At 42.0% G+C, this 18,443-nt stretch overlaps 3 protein-coding genes across 4 annotated transcripts in view; 2 read left to right on the top strand and 1 right to left on the bottom strand.

Annotated features, from left to right (window-relative positions):
• gcc2 (GRIP and coiled-coil domain containing 2) overlaps nt 1-4,915 on the top strand; it is a 44,592-nt gene extending 39,677 nt beyond the window's left edge. The window contains exons 32-34 of one of the 2 annotated variants that reach the window (XR_013965552.1): nt 789-993; nt 1,481-2,765; nt 2,813-4,915. Coding sequence is in view for 1 of the 2 variants with exons in the window: in XM_080786358.1 (XP_080642484.1) it covers nt 789-993; nt 1,481-1,557 (282 nt within the window). In the remaining variant the exon portion in view is untranslated. Of the gene's footprint in view, nt 1-788; nt 994-1,480 lie in introns of both variants that reach the window. The other variant, XM_080786358.1, reaches the window with a different exon arrangement.
• The window catches only part of plekhm3 (pleckstrin homology domain containing, family M, member 3), a 465,291-nt gene that overhangs the window by 174,267 nt on the left and 272,581 nt on the right, over nt 1-18,443 (bottom strand). The gene's annotated exons all lie outside the window — the stretch shown is intronic.
• Nucleotides 6,472-18,443, top strand: part of lims2 (LIM and senescent cell antigen-like domains 2) — a 52,012-nt gene continuing 40,040 nt past the window's right edge. The window contains exon 1 of the mRNA XM_080786372.1: nt 6,472-6,805. Within this exon, the coding sequence (XP_080642498.1) occupies nt 6,756-6,805 (50 nt within the window). The 5' untranslated portion in view covers nt 6,472-6,755. The remainder of the gene's footprint in view (nt 6,806-18,443) is intronic.

Below are 18,443 nucleotides of genomic sequence, written 5' to 3'. Positions count from 1 at the left end.
AGTTGTGGTATTATGTTATGGATATGTTTGTCAAACAATAAATTAAATATATTACAGAATACAGATCATGTAGTCCACCCAGAGGAATATACATATGTAATTTTCTTTCTTTCTTTCTCTCTCTCTCTAAAAATAAATAAATATATAAAATACATATTTTGATAACAAACTTCAATATCTACTAACACCTGACCTACTTGGCCAGTCTTTTATAAGTCCATATTAATAATGGTAATAAACTTTATTTGTCTTTCATGACATGAAATGCAGCTCAAAGTACCAATTCCTCATGTTTTGAGGCCGTTCAGACAATAAACCTTTAATTATCAACGGCAATTAATCACATCCATCCATCCATCCATCGTCAACCACTTATCCGTAGTCGGGTCGCGGGGGCAACAACTCCAGCAGAGAGGTCCAGACTTCCCTCTCCAGAGAAACATTAGTAACTTCCTCCTGGGGGATCCCGAGATCTTCCAAGGCCAGTGAGTTGATGTAATCCCTCCATCTGGTCCTTGGTCTGGCCCAGGGTCTCCCAGTGAAAATATATTTTAAAGATATATTTTTATTTCCATTTCTGCTCAGCAGCTATATTTTCTTTGGTGATTTCCATTTATATTAGGATAAATTTGCGCGACTGTAAAGACGCAACGGAAGTGGGGAGGAGGCTTCACTTCCGCTTTATCATTTATAATAATTATTATTTAAGCATTTATATTTTACTCATGACTCGTGACTTGTTGGTGACATTTTGTCTGTGTGTGTGGTCTCTCTCTGTCTCCCCCTAGCTGCTGAAGAGCGAGCTGAGGCGCGCGGAGAGGAACGCGCAGCGCGAGAAGAGCGTGGCCAACCTGGAGTACCTGAAGAACGTCCTGCTGCAGTTCATCTTCCTGCCAGCGGGGGGCAGCGAGCGCCTGGCCCTGCTTCCCGTCATACACACCATGCTGCAGCTCAGCCCCGACGAGAAGAGCAAGCTAGCCGCTATCGCTAATGGTGGGGGACGTGTGTGTGTGTGTGTGTGTGTGTGTGTGTGTGTGTGTGTGTGTGTGTGTGTATTGGGTTAGAATGCAAGATATTAAAAAAAGTATGCTCTGTTGCACTGGCCTGCTTATTCTAAAACTGCTTCAACATTACATGAGAGTTGTTTATTTGGCCACCAAGTGGCATCCATTGTTTAAACAATGTCTACAATACATCCAGATCTTTAAAAAAGCTAAGTTGAGGTTCCCCCGACAGCATATCTCTTTGAAAACCTTTAGTGCTACTGATTGTGTGCGGGGACGACGACAATTAACACATCTTGCCTGCCCAAAATGTAATTCTTGCCTGCCCAAAATGTAATTCTTGCCTGCCCAAAATGTAATTCTTGCCTGCCCAAAATGTAATTCTTGCCTGCCCAAAATGTAATTCTTGCCTGCCCTGGTATAAACTGGTATAAACCCATGTGTGTTCATGTGCTTGTTCTGGTTCTTTTCTCCAGGAGAGGAGGAGTCTGCTGCAGGCTCCCGAGGATCGGGCTGGTCTTCCTACCTCCACAGCTGGTCTGGGATCAGATAGACCAGGCAGTAGTACACACCACACCACTGACTGGGACCATCACACTGGGAGAGTTTAACTGGTCTGGGATCAGATAGACGAGGCAGGAGTACACTACACACCACTCTGACTGGGATCATCACACTGGGAGAGTTTAGCTGGTCTGGGATCAGATAGACCAGGCAGGACCACACCACACTGACTGGGACCATCATACAGGGAGTTTTTAGTGGGCATTCAGGGGGGGATTCACACTGAGTCCGATTGATTCGAAACTGTTCCCGAATACGGTTGCCTGGTTCCCGCTGGCCATGATTCACATTGGCCTTGATTCTTCCACACCTGAGTACACTTCATTACAACTGTATTCAGTGCTTTCACATTGCATTGATCCGTATCTGAGTACACTTCGTTCAACTGTATTCAGTGCTTTCACATTGCGGCGGTCCGTATCCGAGTACACTTCAATCTGTCCCGAGACTACTTCCATGTGACTACTTCCGCTCCCGGGAACGGTACGCAGGCGTTCACACTAACCACAACCATAGTGTGAATCCCCCCCCTCACAATCTGAGATCAGCTGTTTTTAGTTGACAATTTCTCCCTGATTTAGTTTGTATCCTCATTGTTGGGGATGCTAAACGTGTGCAAATAAGCTGGGTAACAGTAAAAAAATAATGATGTTTCTGCAGCGAGCGGATGCATTTACAAATGGAGGATGACATTCCTGTCAGTGCAACTCTTTCATGAAACCTTGAAGTTCTGTGATTTATTTATTCGTTTTACATACTAACCAGAACCCGCCCTTCAAGGTGGTGGTATGACATTAAAACAAATATATATATATATATATATGAAATGAGCTGATCTGCAAGCTTACAGCGCATAAAAACATGCTTTTTTCCACAGTTAAAAACCAGTTGAAAATATAAGTTCTGAGGGATACACAGGATAGGTGGGCACTATATCTGGGCACCTCGGAATGTTGAAAAATAAAATAAAAGTAACGCAGGGTATATGAATGACGTGAACATGCACAGCAGTGTTGTTTTCGTCGACTAAAACTATGACAAAACATGTTCGTTGACTACCTTTTTCTCACCGACTAAACTAAATGGAAACTAAATGAAGTAAAACTAAGGCTAAATATACTGACAATTTCGTCAACCAATAAAAACTAGACTAAAATGTTAGGAAGGGACTACTGCACAAGAGTCATTTCACACTTGGTTTGCATGCTGAAAATAGCACATCTACAAGCGTTGTGAGCTTGTAGATCGGCTATTTTCAGCAAGTGTAAAATCAGCCATTATGACGGCATCAAGGCCACCAAAATACATTGTAGTCGACTAAATCAACTAGATCTAGTCGACTGAAATCATATGATATTTAGTCGACTAAAACTAGACTATAACACTAAAACATTCCAGGTGACTAAAATGTGACTAAATGAAGGTTCATTCCAAAGACTATGACTAAACTAAAATAGAAATTTGCTGCCAAAAACAACACTGATGCACAGCTGTACATCATTATCATACATAGTTGTATCTCTCCTTCAACTTCTCCTTTATGCCCCTTAATGATGGATAATATGCAGGTTCTGCTACTGAATCATTCCGCTTTGGATCGCAAGCATGCATGTGATTAACGGGAGCAGTTTAAACGTGTGATTTAACTCGTCTTTCTTTAAACCGACGGGTACTTTTAAACGTGTGGAATTTCGCTAAGCATCTTATCCAAAAACGGATGCATGTATATAATGAATAGGGTGTGTGTGTGTGTGTGTGAGGGTGGGGTTCAGTGCCTTGCTCAAGGGCACCTCCTCAAATAAGGGCATTTGACTGTTGACTGTAATGGGCTGTGGGAGTGGGCAGAGAAGCAATCACCTTTAATAACCCATTCTGGGTCGGGAACCCCTTTTGGTGTTATTAAAGCATTATGTTATACTTTAGCTGTTGGAAAAATAGCAGATCTACAGATCTTGTAGATCTGCTATTTTTTTTAAATCATGAAAATGTGGAGCAAATCTTTTAATATATATTCTTTCAGAGCGAACGTTTTAACTCAAATCTTCTGGGGGGGGGGGGTCCCTGGAACAACATAGTTTCAGATGGGGGTTGGCGACCAATTACAATTTTGGGGGTCCGTGACATGGAATAGTTTGAGAACGACTGATATAGAAACATGAGGCTTTTCAGAAAACTGTCATGATTTAGAAGAGATTTTGTAGGATCTGTTCTCCGGTCTAAATGGATTAATGAAGGTCGGCTAAACGGCGGCTACGCGTAGCGGCGGCCGTTGGCTTGTGATTGCAGATTCCATTGTATTTATAACCATTTTGTTGTCGTATTACTATTGTTGTTATTATTATTATTATGATTAAATCATTGTCTTTACCAAAATCAAATTAGCCTATTACAAAAGTGTGTGTATGTTGTAACAATGCGATTGGGAAACACATAGCATGTAACTGCCGGGATACTGGTTATTTGAACTTCAATCATTTCCTGAGTTGAAGTTAATTTGTTATTTACTTTTCTTATTTTGGTTGGAGGTTCTCTTCTTTAGCATGTGACAGTTTCTCTTCCAAGTCATCAATGGTCTTCTCAAGCTTGGCTACTGATCTCTCAACAAACTCAGTTTGTCTGTGAGGACCTTGATCTCTGCCTTGCCGAGCCATGGGCCCATATAGGGCAGGAGCCTATCTCCTGTTTCTGTAGCGTGAGGGAGCTTGATGTACAAGTACACCCCCTGGACATGACGCGAGTATGTCGCAGGGACTTACACCCCAATCCAACCCTTGATGCTGAGTGTCAAGCAGGGAGGCATTGGGTCCCATTGGACATGGAGACATGGCTTCTATAGAGGTCGCCTCCACCAAGCATGTACAGCAGCAAATCGCTAACAAAGGCCCAAACAGACTTCTAAGACTGTCACAAATCAAACCGAGGATGAAAATGGAGACTTGGGTGAAGGCCCTGGAGCTAGAAACCCAGTTGGAAATAAGATCTTCCCCTAAACCTTTTGAGACTGGTCTAGAGTGAAATAATCTTTCCATAATGTTTGGATATTATAGCACATGAAAATCGGACACGGAACGCCCCAACGATTACCAAAAATAAAGAAAAGAAACGATGTTTAAGTTCAAATGGGTCTATATTTATTTATGCTTGAAGTCTTAACTAGGAGAGGGACATGAATAAAGCCATGTACCATTCTGTATCATTCCCCATGGCAGCTTCGTAACTGAATGTATTTCTTGTGCGTTTTGTGGTGGTTCGATCAATTAATCTGATCGCAAAGCTTATAGACATGATCTATGAAACTGTGTAATAAGAATTACTGGTCAATAAATTGAACTGATTTGTTTTACAGATTTGGTCTGAGTTATAATGTCATGATCACTGGCTTTTCATTTGACAGCATCTGATTTGGAGGCTCAAGACTTATAATTGGATTATTATTGGATGCAGGAGCGTCATTTGGGGCAGGGGTGATGGAGAGGTAATTAGCTGAAATCAATTATATATATATATATATATATACAATATATAATATAATATATATATATATAATTGATTGCAGGTTAATATCTGATAGATATATTATATCTATCAGATATTAACCTGCACCCGCATTAAGTGGCATTAACGTTCCTCTGACGATCCTCCGAAATTACACCAGGGGTCACCGTTGTCCCATTTTTGACAGTTTGCATTACAGTACATTTCAAGCACAACTCAATACAAAGACTTAACTGTGGACGACACCACAAAGCTTTACACTTGTTTACAAGTTTACCTTGTTGTTCAATTCATCATAACATTTAGAGACGTACAACTATACACTTCTATTTAGCCAAAGAACAGAACAGGAATGCATCATATATTTTGATACTATAGTACATACTATAGTTTGAGTTCATTTGCAATGCAAAAGGATGAAGTGGCACTTTAAGCGCCTTTTTGTACCTTTATTTACTGAAGTGAATTTTGAATAGCAGACTTTGACTTGAAACCGAGTAATTTACTATGTTGTATTATAGTATACTACTGATACCTTATAGTATACTGTAGTATAATATACTACAGTATACTATAAGGTATATATAGTCCTAGTATTCTATTGATACTTTTATATTTAGGTTTAAGGTAAAACATTTGAGTTCTTTTTAGCCTATATAATTGTACTACTGAGTAATTAAGTGACCAATTCATCTTGGACTGGGAGGGGGAGGGGGCACGCCTCAAGTGCGCGTGCACGTCATAATGCGCGTGTCCAGATGTTTTCCTCCTCGAGACAGAGGACAAAACTTCCTTATAAGGAAATCTATGCGACTTATAACCAATAATGACGTATTGTTACTGTATTGTCTCATATTTCCAAACATATTAAGGATGCTCAGCTGTCTTTGAGAAGTGGGGCTCGGGTGACGGGTCCATTTGGGTCCATGTGTTACACTCAGAGTTATTGAGGGGGGGTAATCCTTGAAATCAAAGTTGTTTTTATAACTTTATATGAACAATAACAAAGCTCGCCATTTAATAATAGAAAAGTAAGAAAAATAAACCAATAAAAAGTAGCATTCCATCCCGATCCTCCGCCATGTTGGTGAGTTGGGGGAAAAACGGTGGTTTTTGTGCATAAACTATAAAAGCTCTGAACCGATATTTTAAGATGCAATAGACTTTATTGGAGAATAAAGAACACATTTTATAAATTAGCGTGAATATACAGTTGACAAAATCATAATAATACAATTACAGTAATCCCTCAATCAGTCAGTATAGTATTGTTTACATTTTGGCAAAAGTTAAAACGGGGCGGGTCTATGTTGGTCAGAGAAATTACATTAACAGAGAGAGAGAGAGAGAGAGAGAGAGAGAGAGAGGGGGGACAGGAAGAGAGGAGGAGAGAGATAGAGACAGACAGACAGAGAGAGAGAGAGAGACACACACACACACACACGCACACACACACACACAGAGAGAGACAGAGAGAGAGAGAGAGAGAGAGAGAGAGGCAGGCAGAGGCGAGGCTCTCTCTATCATCGCCATTGGAGTATCATTGCATTGTAACAGTTATAGAATCTATCTGTAGCCTGTTTAACATAATATCTGTCTGCGGTGTAGACGGATAGACAGACAGACAGACAGACCTTCTTAACGTGACTGATTGAAGATTGAAGACAGACGGACAGATAGACAGGGGTCGAGATGCTGGGGGTCGCAGAGATGACCAACGGGTCTGCCACCAACGGGAACGGGTGAGTTTATAAACATGATAATACTCTATAGGCCTACATATAGTCTCTGATGATGTCTGGACCGGGACTGGACTGATTCTGAACGGAACGGAATTCTTTCATTGTGTCTGTTCGCGTTTGCTTGGTTCGCGTTGTTTGTAAAGGAGCAGCAGCTGTTGGGACTGTCCTGCTGATTAGTTACTTTTCACTGTTTGTTGTCAGTTTGACTTTCCTTCGTAAACAATAGTTTTAAAGGCACTTTATACACAGTATATGCTCAGGATCCAGGAAGCTATCTGTGGTTTGTCAAACGTTTTCATTTCAAGGAAAGACCCCCCCCCCCCCACAGGCGAGAGTGACAGATCTGGCTGTAAAGAATGTGGTCCATTTGGTTCTCAAGCTGTTGTTACTGCTGTTCAAGTTAGGACCCCAAATGAATGAAAGGGCTTCATGCAGTTTGTTGGATAAGTCCTTCTCTAGCACTATACTGTACATTGTACTGTACTTCCCTGCAGTGCTTAATTGTCCATTCATTGATTGATTGATTTACTAACAGTTTGCAGAATTACAGTACATTTCAAGCACAACTCAATACAAAACTGTTAACTGTCAGTGGACGACACCATAAAGCATTACACTTGTTTTACAAGAGGGTCCACCTTGTTCAATTCATGAAAACATTTAGAGACGTACAAAATATACAACTATATAGTCAAAACAGGAAAACATCATAGAGGTAAAAAGGGAAAAGAAACATATACAGTGAGGGGAGAAGGAGTGGTGGGGGGATTCAGATTGTATGGGGCCAGTTTCGAATTGCAGCCATCCATATAGGTGCCCTTGGAGTCAAGAGATTTGCATGTCTTAATGACTGTTGGTAGGGTGTTCCACATTTTGGTGGCATAGGAGTGAAATTAATTTAGTCCATTGTTTGTGCCGAATCGGGGGTTGCAGATGATCGTTGACATTAGTGAAGTATTTAGACAGGTACATGGGTATCTTGGTGAAGTATTTAGACAGGTACATGGGTATCTTGGTGAAGTATTTAGACAGGTACATGGGTATCTTGGTGAAGTATTTAGACAGGTACATGGGTATCTTAGTGAAGTATTTAGACAGGTACATGGGTATCTTAGTGAAGTATTTAGACAGGTACATGGGTATCTTGGTGAAGTATTTAGACAGGTACATGGGTATATTAGTGAAGTATTTAGACAGGTACATGGGTATCTTAGTGAAGTATTTAGACAGGTACATGGGTATCTTGGTGAAGTATTTAGACAGGTACATGGGTATCTTGGTGAAGTATTTAGACAGGTACATGGGTATCTTGGTGAAGTATTTAGACAGGTACATGGGTATCTTAGTGAAGTATTTAGACAGGTACATGGGTATCTTAGTGAAGTATTTAGACAGGTACATGGGTATCTTAGTGAAGTATTTAGACAGGTACATGGGTAGGGTATCTTGGTGAAGTATTTAGACGGGTACATGGGTATCTTGGTGAAGTATTTAGACAGGTACATGGGTATCTTGGTGAAGTATTTAGACACTTAGACAGGTACATGGGTATCTTAGTGAAGTATTTAGACAGGTACATGGGTATCTTAGTGAAGTATTTAGACAGGTACATGGGTATCTTGGTGAAGTATTTAGACAGGTACATGGGTATCTTGGTGAAGTATTTAGACAGGTACATGGGTATCTTGGTGAAGTATTTAGACAGGTACATGGGTATCTTGGTGAAGTATTTAGACAGGTACATGGGTATCTTAGTGAAGTATTTAGACAGGTACATGGTATATTGGTGCATGGTGTAGTGAATCTTGTGGACCAGACCCATTGCAAGATGCTGTGCTCAACCCTAGCCATTCCAGCCTGTCAAAGTGGCCAGGGGTTCGGGGAGTGATGCCAAGTAGTACCCTGACCAGTTTGTTTTGGGAAGTCTGGAGCCTTGTTTTAAGGGTGCTGTGGTACCAAGAGGTGCATGCATAGTCGTAGAAACCTTGTACGAGGGCTCCTGTTAGGGTCTTCAAGGTGTTTTTGTTGACCAGTGAGGAGATCCTGTATAGGATTAGGAATCTTGTTCTTTGGTTGACTTTTTTAATTACTTTGGTGGCCATTTTATCACCGGAAAGAGTGGCCTCCAGGATGGAACCTATAGGTAGCACTGAGGAAGGGTCCCAGGACCCAAATGGATCAGTGCTCGATACCTAAACCTGCTCTCCGTCGCAGCCATTTCTACTAGTACGGCAGAACCTACAATTACACGTGTCTACAACGCCATGTCATAACCATGTTTATTGAAATTATAGCTGTCATACATTTACACCGATTGCTCCATCACCTCTCTTATGCTGTGTGATGTGTTGGCATGCTCTGAATGAATAAATAACACTAATACCATGTTTATTGAAACGGTTTTAGAATAAAACAGATAGCTCCAGCACCTTCCTCTTTCCACTGCTGATCATGTCCAGCGCATGTAAGAATTTAGCAATATCGGCAAGTTAGCTGACGCGCGACGGGTTGTTTTGTAAAGTGTTATGTTTGACACATGCTGCATAGAAGTCACCATGGGAACCAATGTCATGACATCGGCTTGATCTCGCTTTTCTTTTCTTTTTTCCTCCATTGCTCTGTAAAGCACTTTGAGCTGCATTTCATGTCATGAAAGGTGCTATACAAATAAAGTTGTATTATTATTAGTATTAATTTTAAGCTGATGGTCCTTGAAATTAAACGGGTTGAGAATCAGTACTGCTAGAGCCGTAAAAACCTTCTCTTATGAGGGTCCCTGGCATATATTTTCCAATGGGGGTCCGCGGGGCTGACATGTCAGTTTGGGGGTCTGCGGGGCTGATACGTGTCAGTTTAGGGGTCCTTGGCGTGGAAACGCTTGAGAAGCACAGTTTTAAATTTAAACAACCAATCAGTGGTGGTGTTGTTGCAGTGCTGCCGGGACAGGAAGTCCTGTCACCTCCCTGACCTCCTGTGTGCGTGTGCGCGTGTGTGTGACAGCCTCCCTCAGTGTGTGTTGTAGTTGTGTCACAGTCAATTGTTTCCCCTGAAGACAACGACTGTTATTGCAGTTGTTAGAGACGGTATAGAGGCCTAGCATGAACGTTACAGAGAGTGTTAGAGAGATGCAGTGGCTGGAATCCTGTTAGAGGGCAAAAATAGCGAAAATAGCAGATCTCATCGCCATACATTTTCGACCGCGGTCGAGATTGTGGATTTCACAATATCACACCAGACTTCCCAGTCCTTCATTTCCATCCCCAGTTCCTGCTTACTGATTGCCTGTGTCCCTAGCGATGACATCAGGGAACGACAGTTTTTCTACCTCTGGTCTGCTTTGAGGCAGGCCTCCAGAGAAGAAGGGAAGATATAACCTCATTGTCAGCTCTGTAGCAGCTGGCCGGCAGACTGTGTTCTTCTGGATCGGACTAGTGAAGAAACACGGGGGAGGATGCCGTATATTAGATTAGCCGATGGGTGGCTCTTCCAAGACAGATTTTGCGCTCTCATTAGAAGGCGGGTGTAAGTGCCGTCCAACCGTTTTCTCTAGTTTCTTTGAAAGTGTCCATGTCTCGGAGCCATAGAGTAGAATCGGCTCAACGGTCGTCCTAAATATTTTTTACTTTTAAATATCTTACTAAGCTGGGATGACCAGATCTTATGCATGTCATTGCAGGCTGACCAGGCCATAATACCCTTCCTAGTTTGAAAGTCCTTTTGGGAAGAAGATATATATATCTGATCTACAAGCTCACAACGCGTCGGTTGGTGCTGCTGGCTCCACCGGTATAGGGAAACGGTGGTGCTGCAGGCTCCGCTTGCGGCTTGAATGGCCCTAATTTACCATTAACACTATCCCAAACCCTAACCTCACAGGAAGCCACGGGTGAGTTTTCTCCTGCGTCTTTCTTGAGTACATCCACATAATATGTTAGTATGATGTTAGTATGGGACGTCCTCGTGACCGGTGCCCGTGTGTTGGTTCCCACAACACCAGTTTGCTGGCTGGCAGCTCTTGGTGTCTTTGGCAGTGTCCTGCTATAGTCTCATTCTCCTGGCTGCTATTGTCTGCATGGCTCACCCTTGGCATTCCATCATACGGATTTGTGTTGGTGACATGTGCATGTGTTCTTACTGATGTTGAGTGCTGCACGCAGCATTCTGATGTATAGCACCCATCGAGAGACTTCTGCAGGGTTGGCTTCAAGGTCCAGTATTCCACTGCCGTATAGGAGAACAGACTCTACCGTTGCGTAGAAGAAGCTTGGCTTGACGGGGGAGGTTGGAGTTCCATACACTGGCCATGGCGTTTAGGAAGCCACGGGTGAGTTTTAACCCGCAGTACAGGCCACGCAGGTCTGACTAATGGCATGTCTGACTCATGGGCAGTCCACCCTGCTACTAGAGTAGAGGACAGTGCTGTTTATTAATAGTATTTGATTGATTTACTTTATTAGTCAGAAATGTAATCCGCCCAGTGATACAGTGAGACATTGAGGCTAACTCTACTCCGAGTCTCTCTCTCTCTCGTGTGACTGAACTTCTCACCCTATCGCTAAGGGAGATGCCAGCCACCCGTCGGAGAAAACTCATTTCGGCCGCTTGTACACCGCCCCTGCCACTCCGATTCTCCGGCTGATCTCCTTCTCCGTCCTCCCCTCACTCGTCAACATAAACCAATTAAGCCCTAATAGTTTATCTTACATTTTTTCATTTTGGTATACTGTAAGTATATTCTGTTGCCAATGCTGTTGAATTTTATTAACTCAAGTCACATTTTTAATACAAACCTTTTGCTTGTTTAATAATAATAATAATAAACTTTATTTGTATAGCACCTTTCATTACATAAATGCAGCTCAAGGTGCTTCACAGGGCAAAAATAGAATACAATAAAACATAAGTAGTTAAAATGATAAAACAATGGCAAAGAACAAAATTGAATATAAGAACATAAAATAAATACAAATAAATAAAAACATAAAAAACAAATAAAAACACCACATGCAGCAGATCAGTCAGGACAGGGTAGGAACGTGCATATTAAAACTCAATTAAAAGCAACGTTGTAGAAGTGGGTCTTGAGCTGAGCTTTAAAAATGTCTACAGAGGCTGCCTGACGAAGGTACAGTGGGAGCTTGTTCCATGCCGACGGCCTGTAGAAGCAAAAAGCTGCTTCCCCGTATTTTTTAGTTGCCATTTTTTTTGGCAACGCGAGCAGGCCGGCAGTGGAAGACCTTAGGGGGGCGGTTTGGGACATATTTAGGCAGGCAGTCATGTAGGTAGGAAGGTGCGAGACCATTGAGAGCTTTATAGACAAGTAAAATAATTTTAAAATCAATCCTAAAAACAACCGGAAGCCAGTGCAGTGATGCCAAAACTGGTTTACAGTGTGTTTATATTCTGGTACAGTGTTGAAACAACACTGTTCTGGTATTGCTAGATTTGCTACTTTTACTCAAGTAAAGAAGCCTAAACCAATCAGCCTGGCCTGAACTTCTTCTACCTCGTTAGAGGTCACCATAGACGCTGAGACGCCAGTGGCAACGGAACGGAATATTAATCCTTTTTCTGACTCTGTAGTTATTGGCCCTTGAGGGTGATACTATACTGACCCAGTCTCAGCACATTCGCTTCGTGTGTGCGTGTGCGCGTGCGTGTGCGTGGGTGTGTGTTCATTACATCAGCGGTTTCATAGATGGCCTACTGTCGTGTTTTATGAATGAGTATTTCATGGTTATGAAATCAGCTTTGTTGTTTAATATTTTTTACACTCATACTAAGGTTTATTGGCCATTAAGATGTCAGTAGCTGTTATAATAAAATGGATAATGTATGGTTGTTTTATTTTATTACAGTCTGGCTGTGTTGCCATTCATTCATTCATTCACTTATTCACTCACTCACTCACTCACTCACTCACGGATGAATGGCCATGGTTATAATGGGCATGTTTATAAGGAGGTGTGGTTATATGGGGGCGTGGTTATAATGGGCGTGGTTACATGGGGGTGTGGTTATAATGGGCGTGGTTGTATGGGGTGTGGTTATAATGGGCGTGGTTATATGGGGTGTGGTTATAATGAGGGTGGTTATATGGGGCGTGGTTATATGGGGTGGGGTTATAATGGGTGTGGTTATATGGGGTGGGGTTATAATGGGCGTGGTTATATGGGGGTGTGGTTATAATGGCCGTGGTTATATGGGGGTGTGGATATAATGGGCGTGGTTGTATGGGGGTGTGGTTATAATGGGCGTGGTTATATGGGGGCGTGGTTATAATGGGTGCGGTTATATGGGGGTGTGGTTATAATGGGCGTGGTTACATGGGGGCGTGGTTATAATGGGCGTGGTTATAAGTACAAGTCGTGTAGGATTTAGAATGTCTCTGTATGTTTCAGCTTTAAACACGAGGCACTCACACACATACACACTCACACACACACACAGTCACACACACAGCAATTAGATATGCATGCCTGTGTGTTTCCAGTTGGTTAAAGGGAAGACGGTGAAGGAGGGTGAGTTCAGACAGACAGACAGTCTGGAGACAGACAGACAGACAGACAGACAGACAGACAGGCTGCATTTTGCCGTGAGTCACACAATCCAATGCAATTCACTCAGTTAGAGTTCCACTCAGTGTGAGTCTGAATGGAACAATGTGGCGTGCGCACACATGCGTACGCGTGCAGCGTTTCCATTCTGGAAGGCCATGACGTGTCCACTAGTCTAGTGCGGTGGTGGTAACTAATAGATGACCAAAACGTAAACACAGTGATAGAAACAGACACAACAACATATCTGTGGCAAAGTTGAGATGTTCTGTTTTTACACCGACCGACGTCAGGCTCCAGGTCCTCTTCAGCATGCATGACACTGTTTTACTGCAGCGACACTATATGTATGGAACATTATAGGACTCCCAACTATAGTTTAACGAAGACTCTCACTTCCAGTCATGTTGTTGGATCTGAGTAGTTGCTCATTGGATATTTAGTCCCCATATATGGGGATATATCCGACTAGGACGTTGGGCTATAATATGACATTATGACATGTCTAGTATGACAATCCCTATATTTGGCCCCGAGCCGACCTAGGGCTGATATCAGATAGATGTGGTAGAACCATATATGGATAGATCCAACTGGCTTAGTCATCGTGACAAGCATATAGTCTGGGAATATATGACAAGGGTCGGCTTCAGGGTAGAAGTCGAAGAATCCTGGTTTAAGTTCTAATTGGACATCACTGCGGGGGTTCTAACCAGTGTTGTTTATGTCGACTAAAACTAAATAAAAACCAATCTATGATGACTAAAACTAAGACTAAATATACTGACAATTTCGTCAACAAATACAAACTAGACTAAAATGTTAGGAAGGGACTAGTGGACAAGAGATCCAGTTTTATGCTGGGTTGCATGCTGAAAATAGCAGATATACAATCTCATGCACAAGCGCATCTATATCTGCTATTTTCAGCATGCAACCAAAGTGTAAAATATGTCATTTACAACGACATCAAGGCCTGTCAAAACACATTTTAGTCGACGAAATCAACTGTGGATTTAGTCGACTAAAATCGTATGACATTTAGTCGACTAAAACTAAACACTAGAACATTCCAGGCGACTAAAATGTGACTAAAACTAAAATAGAAATTTGCTGCCAAAAACAACACTGGTTCTAACCTAAGTAATCAGCAATAGAGCCTTGAGCTATTTTATAATAAGTACTAGTGGTTCTCACATGCTTCATTCACAAGGATCACCATAAAGGGCCTTTCATGAAGCGATATAACGCCCTATAGTTCATTTTCAATGAGACCTGTGTGTTTACACGGAGCACTGGGGGGCAGCAGTGTGATATTATTGTTGTCACTTTGTACGTTCAGGCAAACAATGGAATTTTGCCCCCCTAAAAAAGTCCACCACAAGAACCCATGGTGGTCCATATAGCAGTGCATTGTTTTTGGCAGCAAATATTCTATTTTAGTTTTAGTCCTATAGTCTCTTGAATAGTTTTCACATTTTAGACACCTGGAATGTATTAGTGTTAGTCTGGTTTTAGTCGACTAAATGTCATGAGATTTTAGTCGACTAAATCTACGGTTGATTTAGTCGACTAAAAAGCTTGTAGATCTGCTATTTTCTGCATGCAACCAAGTGTAAAAATTGTCTTTTGCTTATACTGGATCTCTTGTCCACTAGTCCCTTCCTAACATTTTAGTCTAGTTTTTTTATCTGTTGACGAAATCGTCAACATTTTTAGTCTTAGTTTTAGTCACCAATACTGTAGCTTGGTTTTTATTTAGTCTCCATGTAGTTTTCGTCAATGAAAACATTTTTCGTCTTGGTTTTAGTTGACGAAAACAACACTGGTCCACATACTGTATAGGACTGAGGGACCAGAGAGCCCTGGGGCTCCATAGAGGGAGCAGAACCCTGGGGCTCCATAGAGGGAGCAGAACCCTGGGGCTCCATAGAGGGAGCAGAACCCTGGGGCTCCATAGAGGGAGCAGAACCCTGGGGGTCCATAGAGGGAGCAGAACCCTGGGGGTCCATAGGACACAGCAGGGTCATGGTGGTCGAGGCCTGACCAACGGACACAACCGGATGTCCATGATTCGTCTCCAGAGAGTTCTGCCCTCTTCTCCTCCCTGTCCAGGAATGTCTACGCACGCACACACATACGCAAGCACGCAGACACACACACACACACACACACACACACACACACACACACACACACACACACACATCTCCAAAGTGCCCATTACCCTGGCTGTGTGGCTGAATGCTGGGATGGGAGTTCATTCCAGGCCCCTCGGTGGGTCGGTGGGTCAGTCGGTCAGTCGGTCAGTAGATTGTGACCTCAAATTGGATAAATGTAGTTTAGTATACGAGGCTGAGACAGACGTCCCCGTCTCACAGACCCACCACCAAACCACGCCGGGCGGCGGCGGGGCGGCCGCACGCTAAAATGCACCACCGTAGGGCCCCCGTGGCCTAGCGGTTGAGGCACATTATGCCACGTATATATCGGCCAGTTTCCTTGCGTTTTGGGTGTGCATAAGTTCCTCTTCCTCTTGCGGTGTGTTCCCAGTTTAGCAAGAGAAACGAGGTCTATGAAAACAAGCACACTGCAAGCTCACAGACTGTTATTTAAAAAGATATTGAGAATAACTTGGAAATATTTTAAATGTATTTAAAAGATTTCAACAAAAAATGGCACAACATCTTTTCAGATTGATGTCCGTGGACAATTTCAAATGAATCTGGGGTTCCTTGACGTGAAGAAATGTGGAAACCACTGGTTTAAACAACATTAAAGGAGAATTCCACACTAAAAGGCTTTCTTACCTTTCTTTGTAGTTGTTAAGTCCCCACCAAAGAGGTCCAGGTGTTATTTTGTGCAAAAGCTCCTTATTGGCTGTTTCCCCTACCATAAGCCCTAAATGAATTGCATTGAATTGAATGGGAATTGAATGGGGCTATGGGGTGTTGTGCTAATACTCTTATTTCCATCGCTCAAAATTATAATTTCTTTGTATATATCCTCGCTTCATAATGTAAATAATATCCCAAGTGGCACACTTTACTACTTCTTTCGATGGAAATAAGCAAACTAGCATAACACCCCATAGCCCCATTCAATTCCCATTCAATGCAATGCAATTCATTGAGGGCTTATGGTAGGGAAAATAGCCAATAAGGAGTGTTTGCACAAAAAAACACCTGAACCTCTTTGGTGGGGATGTAACAACTACAAAGAAAGGTAAGAAAGATAAGAAAGCATTCTAGCATGGAATTCTCCTTTAAAAGCAAGCCTAAATAAGCAACTACTGTTTAGAAACAAGCCCCAAAAAAAACCCACAACCAGCAACTATACCAATACTTTATTTACAGAAAAAACAAGCCAAAGGTGGCTTATAATAAGCAGACATGGCTGAACACTGACAGGTGAATACGTCTATGGGCTCCACTACGACCTGACGAGTCACGGGTTTCCATTCCCGAAGCTTGATGAGCTCGGCTGCGCGTTTGTCTCTCTTTCCTGCCACACTGTTATATTATCTGAATAAGAACCCCAAAGCATGTCTTAAAAGTAGGGATTAAATTCAATTGGGTTAAAAAGTAGGGATGCACCGAAAGGGAAATTCTTGGCCGAAAACCAAATACAGAATATCCGAATATCATTAATAATATATATCTTTTTTCCTATACCATTGATGTCATGGCCCGTACCTTAAAGCTACCTGATTTATGGCAAAATAAATGGTTATGGCAAAACTTCTATTCAGCACTTTTGAATGCAGTAATTGCATACACTATTCGGTGAAATATTTTCTGCCTATTCAGGCCGAAACCGAATAGGCCGAAAATGCATTTGTAGACATTTGTAGCACTGCCACATAATATTCATTAAGGATTTATTTTAAAGTGTCATTTAAAAGAGCATGGCTTAAAATATTCATTTAACATTATATCCATCCTTATGTTTAATGTCCTGTTTTCTTGGAGAGGTACCTGTTTTGTGTTTGTTTATGTTTTGGAGGGTACGATACGAACACTAACAGTAGAGCGTGCGTGCGTGCGTGCGTGAGAGGCCCGGTGCGTGCGGTTCAGACCTATACGGACAATATTTAATTGAATTCTATATGTAACTGATTGTCAATGAGTTTATTTTGCATATAGATAAACTATTTATCTTAGACGTATTTCTGTGTTGGAGTCAGTGGTTTACATTGCACGCTACATGGTTGAAACTTATCAATTTTATCTTTAAAGGAGGATCATTAATACCTCGTGAAATATCTGACCGTTAAACATTTACTGCCGAATATTTTCTGCGGCCGAATATTCGGTATGCATCACTACTTGTTACTACCACATGTTACGACACACCACGTCTTAATAAGGAGCTGGGGATTCCAGAACTCCCGTAGCTCTGTTGACACAACTGGAGCTTAGAGCCAATGTCCTTGAATGCCCCCCCCCCCGCAAGCACACACACACACACACACACACACACACACACACACACACACACACACACACACACACACACACGCTGGATGTGTCCTTGTTTGGAAAGGCGTTGGAAAGAAGTTGTGTGTCTTCAAACATTAACAGAATGTCAGAGCTACTGTACACAGCCAGGGTGTTAATTTAACTCACAAGAGTGTACACAACACATTACAACATGGAACCAAATGGACCCGTATATGGTTCCATGTGTGTATAGTACACCAGTGTTTTTCAACCCTTTTCATATCAAGGCCCATTACTGACCCCAAACTAAAGAATATGTCCACAATTCCATGCTGTATTGATGTTGGTACCATTAGGAGAGATAACAGGCAAAACGATGATCAAAATAACAATTCTTCTACATTCTCTAATGAGAGAGAGAGAGAGAGAGAGAGAGAGAGAGAGACACCTATAATTGTATTTCTGTCTGAATGTACAGCATTTTGTCAGGTCAAATTATTGAAAAGAGAGAAAGATGTGATCTAGAAAGTACTCTGTCTCCCCCTGGTGGACATATTCTGTAACTGCAGGGAGCTGCTCAAGCTTAGGTTAAAAAAGGCACATTTTCACTTTAGGGTTTAGTGGAGGCTATATACACAC

Source organism: Protomyctophum bolini, assembly GCF_963924005.1.
Source record: "Protomyctophum bolini genome assembly, chromosome: 16".
NCBI classification, from domain to species: domain Eukaryota; kingdom Metazoa; phylum Chordata; class Actinopteri; order Myctophiformes; family Myctophidae; genus Protomyctophum; species Protomyctophum bolini.
Note: the sequence above shows the minus strand (reverse complement) of the source record. Positions and strands in the feature narration are given on the sequence as shown.